The sequence below is a fragment of the Fragaria vesca genome, linkage group LG4 (assembly GCF_000184155.1).
Source record: "Fragaria vesca subsp. vesca linkage group LG4, FraVesHawaii_1.0, whole genome shotgun sequence".
Classification (NCBI taxonomy): Eukaryota; Viridiplantae; Streptophyta; class Magnoliopsida; order Rosales; family Rosaceae; genus Fragaria; species Fragaria vesca.
In genome coordinates, this window is record NC_020494.1 from 20,349,197 (window position 1) to 20,361,301 (window position 12,105).

Here is a 12,105-nt window from a genome sequence, read left to right on the forward strand (position 1 = left end):
AGTTAGTTAGCTCCAAGAGACAAAACTTTTCTTTCACATATCTTTTAACTTATCAGCTCTATCTTTAATGCCAAAAGTAATGCATCTAATTAGGGTCTGACAGACTTCATGGATCAACACTTGGAGAAATTTAAGACAAACTTGCATGCTTATTATTTATCTCCATGAACTAAGCACAATTACTTATATCATGTAGTAATAGACAAAAGTAAAATTTTGGAGTTACCTGGTGCAACATATCCTAGGGTGCCGATGGTTCTTGTCTGCGTTTCCTCTTTGTTTTCTTCTAGAATTTTTGCAAGACCGAAGTCTGCAACATGTGCAACCATGTCTTCATCAAGAACGATATTACCAGGCTTTACATCACAGTGCACCGCGGCTTCTGCTTGGCCATGATGGTGATATTCCAAAGCAGATGCAATATCGATCAACATGCTCACTCTTTGCATAATACTGAGACAGTAGTTGTGAGAGTACAACCATTTCTCAAGACTGCCATTAGACATGTACTGCAGCACTAAAGCTCTGACATCAGGGCTAGAACATGTAGTTATGACCTTTACAAGATTCCTATGCCGGATTGCTCGCCACACCTTGCATTCCGCATCAAAACTTTTTACAGCACCCTCCATTTCCAGCTCAAGAATTTTGACAGCAATAGTTGTTCCATTAGACAGTATCCCTTTGTACACCGAGCCAAAACTTCCCCCTCCAAGTAAGTTGCTTTCACAAAAGTCATTTGTAGCGCGACGGAGTTCTTGATATGATATCCTACTATGCTCCACTGTTGTCAAATGTTCAAATTTGGTAGCCTTGCCTCTCTTGCTTTTTCTATACCATATGATCATATAAATGAGGGCTATCAGAATCACTAACGATGCGATGTGAGCACAGGATGTGGCGTCTTTGATTTCGGAGTCATACAAGGTTGAACTCCCTCCAACGAGGTCATTGAAAGAGAGATTCAAATACTCAAGATATTTGAGTGTTTCAAGAGACTTTGGTATTGCACCGGATAGGTTATTGTATTATAGGTCCAGAAACTCCAACTCTTTCAGATCACCACAGCTTGGTCGAATGGATCCTATAAACCTGTTCTTTGACAAATCAAGGTAAGATAGGCTTTGGAAAGCTGCTATGATGCTTGTAATGTTACCACTGATTTGGTTATGAGATGAATCAATCACTTCAATGGAATATGACTTTGTCAAGGTGGTAGGTATGTCTCCACTGAAAGAATTGGTTGACAAACTTAACACCAAGAGATTTTCAAGGCTCCATAGATTCAAGCCTATTTCAAAGATAGAGAACGTGATAAATTTAGTTTATCTAGTTGCAATTTTTTTATAAAAAATAGGAACCATTTTTATCGGTTCATGTATATTTGGCACTATAATAAAGATTAAAGAATTGCCAGCATGCCAAAAGGGTATATAACTTTTTTGCCAAAGCATCTTTATCACTGGTGGTAAATAATAAACCTTCCCATTTCAGCTTTCCCAAACCTAAAAGTTTAGCAATTTTTCAGATTTATAATTAAAAAGTGAAATGAAGAAGAAAAGAAAATTTAAAGGAATCTTGTTTTTTAATACACGCATGTAACATCACTAAGTAAAAAATATCCAGTTCCAGCCAAAAGCTAAAAAGAAGTGTTCTAGTGACTGAGGCCAACTTTATAAATCCGGCCGAGACTTCAAAGCTGACAATCACATCTGAGGTTTATTAGTTGGTAAAACCTGCTACTATGGCCTTCTTCTTCTTCCTCCTCAAAGCTGCAGTGCTACTGGTTTTCTTAGGTCATTTCACAGTAGCTCATAATATCAAGCAGAAACTACATGCAGGTGATGGTGATGGGGTGCAGCCACTCTCTAAGATTCAAATCCATTTAGCAGTCGCTAACTTTCACGAAAATGCTTCCGTCTCTGCGTACCCTGTTCTTCTCGGCACCAAGGTACATAGACATTTCGTTCAACTAGCTAGTACCTTGGTAATTATTTTTGCAATACTTGAATAACTCGTGACTCGTGAGTCGAAATTATATGTCACATTGTTTCTTTTTTTCTGAAACACACTGGAAATTTGCATAGTCCAATCAAGAAAGACATGACACTTTTGGCATTTCTCCACTCGACTAGTGTCTATACAACATTGCTACACTGACGTGTTTTTACTCCATGTGTAGGGAGAAGATTTTGGGTGGGTAACAGTGACAGTTTCTTGTCCTAATCCTGCACAAGATGATTGGGTTGCAGTTTTTTCTCCTGCAGATTTCAAGTAATGTCAATTCTTGCAAATTTCTGGTATTAACTGCTATGTATTTTTAAGGTTGTGTACTAAAATTTTCAATCTATAATGGCAGTGGATCCACCTGTCCAAACAATGAAGATGTCTATAAGTATTATGAGCCGTATATATGCACAGCTCCTATAAAGGTAAGTGTTATGTGCTACTTGGAAAGCAATGCACTCCAAAGTGTTCGACGTAATGTCCCACTGAACTCTTGGTGTTTTGGTTTCAGTTCAAGTTAGCCAATTATTCCAATGCCAATTACGCAACCACTGGCCATTCAACTTTGAAGTTCCGGTTGATCAATCAACGGGCAGATTTTTCGTTTGCATTGTTCTCCGGCGGCCTGTCAAATGTGTGTTTGTTTCTCTCCTCTTTCAGCTAATTGGTTGCTGCACACACATATTATGTATCAGTGTTCCAAAGTTTCACATGCCTCTAACCTGATTGCAATTCAATTGTTGGCTAAAGTATGTATTCGTTGTAATGCAGCCGAAATTGGTGGCAGTTTCAAATAAGGTGACATTTGCCTATCCGAAGGCTCCCCTGTACCCGCGTCTTGCTCTAGGGAAGCTTTGGGATGAAGTAAGTTTATGTTACTGAGTGCTAGTTCTTTTGTTTCCATTCAGATGATCAGAATGCGGAGTCCTAGTTGTAGAATCTTCTCATACTCATGTTATGTATGATATTTTGTTATGCAGATGACAGTGACTTGGACAAGTGGCTATAACATCGATGAAGCTGTACCTTTAGTTGCTTGGGGGTTGAAGGGAGATCGTCAAACTCACCGATCTCCAGCAGGAACATTGACTTTCAGTCGACGGGACATGTGTGGTATGGATCATATGATCAATCTAGTTCACTTACATAAATAATTGAATGTGAAAACTTATAGTAACAGAGCTCTTGTAAATTTTTCCCAGCTGCACCTGCATGAACAGTTGGTTGGCGTGATCCCGGTTTCATCCATACAAGTTTTCTAAAAGATTTGTGGCCAAATTCAGTGTATGCATCCTGAATAGTTGAATACAACAACCATAGCTGTTCTGTTATAAAGACTGCTGTGCTGGTTTTCTGTTCAGGTACTCTTACAAGCTTGGTCATCGGTTATCTAATGGTTCCTATATCTGGAGCAAGGCTTATTCTTTCAAGTCAGCACCATATCCTGGGCAGGAGTCATTGCAGCGAGTTATCATATTTGGTGACATGGGAAAGGTAAGATCAAGAAGATGAAATCTACTTGATTCTACCACTAAAAACTAGTCACACAACATTATGTTACCTTGAATTTCTGAATATATAGTTGCTTTGATGTTTATCCTTTACTTTTCCTCCCACAAATTTCAGGCTGAGCGTGATGGTTCAAATGAATATGCTAATTATCAGCCCGGCTCACTCAACACCACAGATCAGCTAATCAAGGACTTGGACAACATTGACATAGTTTTTCACATAGGAGATCTTCCTTATGCCAACGGATACATCTCACAGTGGGATCAGTTCACATCACAGGTGGAGCCGATTTCATCAGTTGTACCATATATGGTTGCAAGGTTTGTATTCTTGTTACTTCGATCCTAATTACTGCCGACTGTGGGCACATGTACAACTGTTTACTGTATAAGTTCATATGTCCCTCTGAAACTTACATCAAGTTAACAACAGTGGCAACCATGAACGAGCTTCAACAGGGACTGGATCCTTCTACGACACTAATGATTCAGGTGGTGAATGTGGCGTGCCAGCTGAGACCATGTATTACGTTCCTGCTGAGAACAGAGCTAAATTCTGGTAATAACAACAATACTTTTATATTACACTTGTAGTGACTGGTTCCTATACAGGTTTTAATGCGAGAGATTTACAGATTATGATCATCTGTCTCTAGTCAAATTTTTATGAGTATTTCAGTTTATAATCTTGATATTAGTTGGTTTGGCATAATGTTTTAATCCTATCATTTCTGTTTACAGGTATGCAACAGATTATGGAATGTTCCACTTCTGTATAGCTGACACTGAGCATGACTGGAGAGAAGGTTCCGAGCAGTACAAATTTATTGAGAAATGCTTTGCATCTGCTAACAGACACAAGCAACCTTGGCTGATATTTGCTGCTCATCGTGTTCTCGGTTATTCCTCTGACACTTGGTATGTAGATGAGGGTTCATTTGAAGAGCCGATGGGAAGGGATGACATGCAAAAGCTTTGGCAAAGATACAAAGTGGATATTGCATTTTACGGCCATGTCCATAACTACGAAAGAATATGCCCCATCTATCAGAACCAGTGTGTAAATTCAGAAATATCTAACTACTCAGGAACTGTCAACGGAACAATCCATGTTGTAGTTGGCGGAGCAGGCAGCCATTTATCAGACTTTACCTCGGTGAAGACAGCTTGGAGCATTTACCAAGATCGAGACTTTGGTTATACGAAACTCACAGCGTATAACCACTCATCGCTGCTCTTCGAGTACATGAAGAGCAGTGATGGGAAGGTCTATGCATTCACCATCTCCAGGGACTACAAGGATGTCTTGGCCTGTGTTCATGATGGTTGTGAACCAACCACCTTAGCTATATGATATTGAACAATGTACATGTTCAAGAGCATAAATTAATAATTCATTGAAGCAACAAAGTTGTAGTCTTGTAGACAGTAGGTTTACAAGTTATAACAACGAGGATAGATGTACTTCATGGAAATCTGATCGCCACGCAAGTAAACCATTCTATTCTCTACATCTCCTCATGCCAAGGCCACAGAAGCTGCAAAGCTTACTATGATACCTTTAATGGTGGACAACATGGTGATAGGAGGCAGAGAGAAGCACCAAGAATCAACGCGATAGCTCATAGTTGACACGTACGGTAAGCTCTAGATATTTTCCCAAAATGTGGTTCGTAGTATTGTTCATAGCCTTGAGGTTTTGTTTGCCCTAACCTATATTTAGTTGCATGTAACCATTTCCAATTTTGCATCGCCAAAATGCCAAAATGGAAATAATAGAACTTTTGCCAAAGCACCTCTATCACTCCTCCTCCTTTTAGCTTTAATTTCCTCGTCAGGTTTAGTGATGCATAAGATTTATAATTAAGAAGTAAAATGAAGAATAAAAGAAAATCGAAAGGGTTCTTGTTTGTTAATACACGCATGTAACATGACTAAGTAAAAAAATATACAGTTCCAGAAAAAAGCTAGCTTGAAGAGAACACTCCTTGTGCCTGAGGCCAACTATAAATCCGGCCGAGACTTCAGAGCTGATAAACACATCTGAGGTTTATCGGTTGGTAAAACCTACTACTATGGCCTTCTTCTTCTTCCTCCTCAAAGTTGCAGTGCTAGCTCATTTCACAGTAGCTCATAATATCAAGCAGAATCTGCATGCAGGTGGTGGTGATGGGGTGCAGCCACTTTCCAAGATTCAAATCCTAAGAGCTGTTTCTCAGCTCCACGAAAATGCTTCCGTTTCTGCGTACCCTGTCCTCCTTGGCGCCAAGGTACATTGATATTTCGTCCAACTAACTATTAGTTTGGTAACATTTATTTTCCAATAGTTAAATAACTCGTGTTTCGTGAATCAAAACTATATGTTACTTCTTTTTTTCTTTTTTTTGCGGAAATACTCGTTGCATATATGCATGTTGAGTTAGTCCAATCAAGAAAGACACAACACTTTTGACATTTATAAACTCTAAAGTAAAGACACAAACATGTGACACTGCTAGGCTCACCGAATTTGTTCATGTGAGTTTTACTAACATATGTTTTTACTGTATGTGCAGGGGGGAAGATTTTGGGTGGGTAACAGTGACAGTTTCTTGTCCTAATCCTGCACAAGATGATTGGGTTGCAGTTTTTTCTCCTGCAGATTTTAAGTAATGTCGATTCTTGCAAGTTTCTGGTTTTAACTGCTATGTATTTTTAAGCTAAAATTTTCAATCTAATGGCTAGTGGATCCACCTGTCCAAACAATGAAGACGTCAATAAGTACTATGAGCCCTATATTTGCACATCGCCTATTAAGGTAACTGTTATGTGCTTATTGGAATGTATTGCACCTCATGTGTTCGACGTAATGTCCCACTGAACTCTTGGTGTTTTGATTTCAGTACAAGTTTGCCAATTATTCCAGTGCTGATTACGCAACCACTAGTAACTCAACTTTGTACTTTCGACTGATCAATCAACGGGCAGACTTTTCGTTTGCATTGTTCTCTGGCGGGCTGTCAAATGTGTGTTTGTGTCTCTCCTCTATCAGCTGATATTAATGCCTCTAACCCGATGGCAATTCAATTGTTGGCTAACATATGTATTCGTTGTAATGCAGCCGAGATTAGTGGCAGTTTCGAATAAGGTGACCTTCGCCTACCCAAAGGCTCCCCTGTACCCACGTCTTGCTCTAGGGAACCTTTGGGATGAAGTAAGTTCATGTTACTATGCGCTAGTTCTTTTATTTCCATTCACATAATCAGAATGCGGACTCCTAGTTGTAGAGTCTTCTCATGCTCAAGTTATGTATGATTTTTTATTTTGCAGATGACAGTGACTTGGACAAGCGGCTATAACATCGATGAAGCTGTACCTTTAGTTGCGTGGGGTTTAAAGGGGGAGCCTCGAATGCACAACTCTCCGGCAGGAACATTGACTTTCAGTAGACGGGACATGTGTGGTATGAATTATATGATCAATCTAGTCACTTACATAAATAACTGAATGAGAAAACATATAGTAAGACAGCTCTTGTAAATTTTTCCCAGCTGCACCTGCACGAACAGTTGGTTGGCGTGATCCTGGTGTCATCCATACAAGTTTTCTAAAAGATTTATGGCCAAATTATGCATCTTGAATATAAGATTCCTCTTGTATATAACACCCATTGCTGTTCCGTTATTAAGACTGTTATGCTGGTTTTCTGTGCAGGTACTCTTACAAGCTTGGTCATCGGTTATCTAATGGGTCCTATATCTGGAGCAAGATTTACTCTTTCAAGTCAGCACCATATCCAGGGCAGGAGTCATTGCATCGAGTTATCATATTTGGTGACATGGGAAAGGTAAGATCAAGAAGATGAAATCTACTTGATTCTACCACTATACACTTGTCACACAGCATTATGTTACCTTTCTGAAAATACAGCCGCCTAAATTGTTATGCTTTACTTTTCCTCCTACCAATTTCAGGCTGAGCGTGATGGTTCAAATGAATATGCTGATTATCAGCCCGGCTCACTTATCACCACAGATCGGCTAATCAAGGATTTGGACAACTTTGACATAGTTTTTCACATAGGAGATATGCCTTATGCCAATGGATACATATCACAATGGGATCAGTTCACATCACAGGTGGAGCCGATTGCATCAGTTGTACCATATATGGTTGCGAGGTTTGTATTCTTGTTACTTCAATCCTAACTACTGCCGACTGTGGGCACATGCACAACAGTTTACTGTATAAGCTACATGTCTCTGAAACTTACATCAAGTTAACAACAGTGGCAACCATGAACGAGATACAACAGGGACTGGATCCTTCTACGACACTAATGATTCAGGTGGTGAATGTGGTGTGCCAGCTGAAACCATGTATTATGTTCCTGCTGAGAACAGAGCTAAATTCTGGTAATTAATAACAACAATACTTTTATATTATGCACATCTATGTCTAGTCAAACATTTATGAGCAATTGCTCATTCTTGGTTAGTTTGGCTTAATGTTTTAATTCTCTTATTTTTTTTTTTACAGGTATGCAACAGATTATGGAATGTTCCACTTCTGTATAGCTGACACTGAGCATGACTGGAGAGAAGGTTCCGAGCAGTACAAATTTATTGAGAAATGCTTTGCATCTGCTAACAGACACAAGCAGCCTTGGCTGATATTTGCTGTTCATCGTGTTCTCGGTTATTCCTCTGACACTTGGTATGTAGATGAGGGTTCATTTGAAGAGGCGATGGGAAGGGATGACATGCAAAAGCTTTGGCAAAGATACAATGTGGACATTGCATTTTACGGCCATGTCCATAACTACGAAAGAATATGCCCCATCTATCAGAACCAGTGTGTAAATTCAGAAATATTCAACTATTCAGGAACTGTCAACGGAACAATCCATGTTGTTGTTGGTGGCGGAGGCAGCCAGTTATCAGATTTTAGTACCCTGAAGACAGTTTGGAGCATCTACCAAGATCTAGACTTTGGTTATACGAAACTCACAGCGTATAACCACTCATCGCTGCTCTTCGAGTACATGAAGAGCAGGGGTGGGAAGGTCTATGATTCATTAGCCATCTCCAGGGACTACAAGGATGTCTTGGCCTGTGTTCATGATGGTTGTGAACCAACCACCTTAGCTACATGATATCATCAACAATGTATGTGTTCAAAATCTGATTGTCACGCATTTATTTGCTTTCAGATCAGAAAAACAATAAGAAAAGAATAATTGTTTGCTGTGCTTGTCTTACTTTATACCCACGTGGAAAGAAAAAATTACAGACACATGCACATACAGAGACATGGTTCAAAGCTGGTAGAACTCTTGAAAAATCAGGGAGAGTGAGTCTTGAAATCCAATCAGGTTTCTCTCCCTGATTCTCAGCTATCTAATCTTTAGCACTCATTGAAATTCCAGATTCATGTTTATCGTGGTGTGTCAAAGATTAAAGCTTTGGAATATTCTCTGAATATAACTGGGCATCAATTGGGGATCAGTTTCTCGTTGAATGATACTAATATATACCCAGGAGCTTTGTTCAACTCCATTCATTGTGTATAAGACACCTATGGAGCAAAGGTTTCGACTTTTCACGATTCTGGTGATTTTGGGGTTCACCCATTTGGGTTTCGCTTGTGCTCAAATCAATGGAGACCAGCCACTGGCCAAGATTCACATTCGGAAAACCACTTTTGCAATTCATGACTCTGCCTCCATTAGAGCCTACCCTTCTGTACTAGGCATACAGGTATAACAGTTTTGCTATTATTTGCTTTCATGAGTTCAGTCTATTTTATGAAATAGTGAATTGGGTTTCTGTGTGTGATTGGATTCAATCATTTCATCATTAGTGTATGCAAATGTTAGTGGGTTGATACTGTTGTAATTTTGTATTTTATTATTGTATGCACAGTAATAGTCAACTCTTTTTAAAGTAATCACTCCTTGATTTTTGAATGCATTGGCTGAGTGAGTCTGACTTATTGAAATGCATGATTTTTTTTTTTGGCTGTTTGAAATCAGTTCACTTTTGTGCAGAATTTTAATTATATGGTCAAAGATTTTGATGATTTGTGTTTTCATTGATATGATCACAGGGTGAGGATACAGAATGGGTGACTCTGGATCTTATGTACCCTGATCCTTCTGATAATGACTGGGTTGGAGTCTTTTCTCCTGGAAAACTCAAGTAAAGTTCATGCTCTTTGAAACATTATATTCATTAATAGTTGAGGAACAAGAACTTTAACTGCTTGGTGTAGGAAGATCTTTGTTTTTTCTTTTTACTGAAATGTGAGGTTATCATGTTTTAATAACAGTGCATCACAGTGCCCGCCAGTAGATGGTGAAAGAGAGCAGACTCCATATATATGCACTGCCCCGATAAAGGTGTGTAGTTGAAGTTTGGACTGATGACATGAAATTAACAGCTGAAAGTATTTGATTGGTAACTGTCTAACCTTTTTGTTACATTACCTTTTTTTCAGTACAAATATGCAAAACAAGACAATCCAGGTTATACAAAGACTGGCATTGCAACTTTGAAGTTTCAGCTTATAAATCAGCGAGCAGATTTCTCCTTTGCATTATTTTCAGGCGGGTTGTCAAATGTACAAGATTCTTCTTAGTTAATTGACTTTTAAGATTAGTGATTTTATATGTACTCACTCACTACTTCAACATGGCAGCCCAAATTGGTGGCAGTATCAAATATCTTGACATTTGCCAATTCTAAAGCGCCTGTCTATCCACGTCTTGCTCAAGGGAAGTCTTGGAATGAAGTGAGTTTTATCTTGAATCGATTGTTTCCTTCTATTTCATATTTACCCAAATATTATCTCGTTCACTGTTATGTTGTGATAAGCATCCTTGAATTTCAAATTTTCAATGGAAGTGATTATTCATGATTCTTACTGCTTTCTGCGATAGTCAGTTTTCATGAACCTTGAGACTTAATGTCTTTTGTTTCCTATGGTTCATGTTCTTTATCATCTAAGGACTTCTTGCTCTCACTAATTATATGTTTGTAGATGACAGTAACTTGGACAAGTGGCTACAGCATAGGCGAAGCTGTTCCATTTGTTGAGTGGGGTATGCAGGGAGATACTCAAAAGCGATCGGCAGCAGCAACATTGACATTTGATCAGAGCAGCTTGTGTGGTATGATTCAGTTTATATATTTTGGATCTCATCTTATTGCATAAATTAACTGTGACTTCCTATTTTGATGCTGAAATAGTGAAATGATAACAATGTGATGGCACATTGATGGGTAGATAAGCCATGTTGCATGCTGAGGTTTTTACTTCTCATATTTAGGTTCACCTGCAAGGACAGTTGGGTGGCGCGATCCTGGTTTCATACACACAAGTCTCCTGAAGAACTTGTGGCCAAACACAGTGTATGTAGAGAAGTACTTCTGTATTTCTGTATCTTGTATCGTCAGCGAAACTGTTATTGAAGTTTTAGATATCAGTCCTTACTGTTCTTATGGTGTTTTTCCAGGTACACCTATAGAATGGGTCATCGTCTGTCAGATGGTCAGTATATTCGGAGCAAGGTCTACTCATTCAGATCATCTCCATATCCTGGACAGGATTCCTTGCAACGTGTTGTGATATTTGGTGACATGGGAAAGGTATCTAGATGACACCCAACAATATTCGAGTACATTGAGTTTTGTTTATGATATAAATGTTTCTCCTCGTATCTTTCAGGCAGAGCGTGATGGTTCAAATGAGTACAGTGATTATCAACCTGGTGCTCTGAACACTACAGATCAAGTAATCAGTGACTTAAACAACATTGACATAGTTTTTCATATAGGAGATCTATCATATGCAAATGGTTATATTTCACAATGGGACCAATTCACAGCACAGGTGGAACCCATTGCATCTACTGTTCCATATATGGTTGGCAGGTTTGTGTGACACAAATGTCCATTACATGTTTCTTTCAATTTTGTAAATTACATATTTACTGTTTATAATCTGAGTAAAATCTTTACTTTTGATTGCTTCAGTGGTAATCACGAACGTGATTGGCCTGATTCGGGGTCCTATTACAACGGAATGGATTCAGGTGGAGAATGTGGTGTGCTTGCTGAGACCATGTTTTACGTTCCAGCTAAGAACCGAGCTAAATATTGGTAATTTTCAAAAATGACTGAGATATCTCCTCCTGCTGTTTTCTCACTTTCTGAAGATTAGTGTCTTCTGTTGTAAAAATTGTGTTTCATGCGAGTTATGTAAGATTTCTTTGATACATGTACAGGTACTCTACAGATTATGGATTGTTTCACTTCTGTATAGCTGACACAGAACATGACTGGAGGGAGGGAACGGAGCAGTACAAGTTCATTGAGAATTGCCTTGCATCTGCGGATAGACAAAAGCAACCTTGGCTGATCTTTGCAGGTCATCGCGTCCTTGGTTATACGTCTGACAAATGGTATAGTCAAGGGGGCGCATTTGAAGAGCCTATGGGAAGAGAAAGCTTGCAGAAACTTTGGCAGAAGTACAAGGTAGACATTGCATTGTATGGCCATGTCCATAACTATGAAAGGACATGCCCCATCTATGAGGTACAGATTTT

At 39.0% G+C, this 12,105-nt stretch overlaps 2 protein-coding genes and 1 pseudogene across 3 annotated transcripts in view; 2 read left to right on the forward strand and 1 right to left on the reverse strand.

The window, feature by feature from the left end:
* Window positions 1–12,105, reverse strand: part of LOC101295621 — an 880,650-nt pseudogene that overhangs the window by 145,076 nt on the left and 723,469 nt on the right. The window contains exon 155 of the transcript XR_184594.1: window positions 227–831. The product of XR_184594.1 is annotated as an uncharacterized LOC101295621 (transcript). The remainder of the gene's footprint in view (window positions 1–226; window positions 832–12,105) is intronic.
* On the forward strand, window positions 5,963–8,652 carry LOC101307484 (probable inactive purple acid phosphatase 27-like). The gene is made up of 10 exons (XM_004297512.1): window positions 5,963–5,987; window positions 6,074–6,315; window positions 6,401–6,523; window positions 6,619–6,711; window positions 6,828–6,960; window positions 7,049–7,127; window positions 7,209–7,344; window positions 7,472–7,677; window positions 7,787–7,912; window positions 8,037–8,652. Exons 2-10 carry the CDS (start codon window positions 6,235–6,237, stop codon window positions 8,650–8,652), a joined length of 1,593 nt encoding a protein of 530 aa, XP_004297560.1. The 5' UTR covers window positions 5,963–5,987; window positions 6,074–6,234.
* On the forward strand, window positions 9,629–11,836 carry LOC101311564 (probable inactive purple acid phosphatase 27-like). Its single transcript, XM_004297525.1, has 10 exons — window positions 9,629–9,697; window positions 9,828–9,897; window positions 9,996–10,118; window positions 10,197–10,289; window positions 10,539–10,668; window positions 10,828–10,909; window positions 11,014–11,146; window positions 11,230–11,431; window positions 11,534–11,659; window positions 11,785–11,836. Exons 1-8 carry the CDS (start codon window positions 9,639–9,641, stop codon window positions 11,275–11,277), a joined length of 738 nt encoding a protein of 245 aa, XP_004297573.1. The 5' UTR covers window positions 9,629–9,638; the 3' UTR covers window positions 11,278–11,431; window positions 11,534–11,659; window positions 11,785–11,836.

Excerpts from the sequence above, each read along its gene's own strand:
- LOC101307484 (XM_004297512.1), top strand. The coding sequence starts at position 6,235 with ATGGCTAGTGGATCCACCTGTCCAAACAATGAAGACGTCAATAAGTAC. Across the intron at positions 6,961-7,048 it reads CAGTAGACGGGACATGTGTG|CTGCACCTGCACGAACAGTT; the intron begins GTATGAATTATA and ends AATTTTTCCCAG. Across the intron at positions 7,913-8,036 it reads GAGAACAGAGCTAAATTCTG|GTATGCAACAGATTATGGAA; the intron begins GTAATTAATAAC and ends TTTTTTTTACAG.
- LOC101311564 (XM_004297525.1), top strand. The coding sequence starts at position 9,639 with ATGTACCCTGATCCTTCTGATAATGACTGGGTTGGAGTCTTTTCTCCT. Across the intron at positions 10,290-10,538 it reads AAGGGAAGTCTTGGAATGAA|ATGACAGTAACTTGGACAAG; the intron begins GTGAGTTTTATC and ends ATATGTTTGTAG. Across the intron at positions 10,910-11,013 it reads AACTTGTGGCCAAACACAGT|GTACACCTATAGAATGGGTC; the intron begins GTATGTAGAGAA and ends GTGTTTTTCCAG.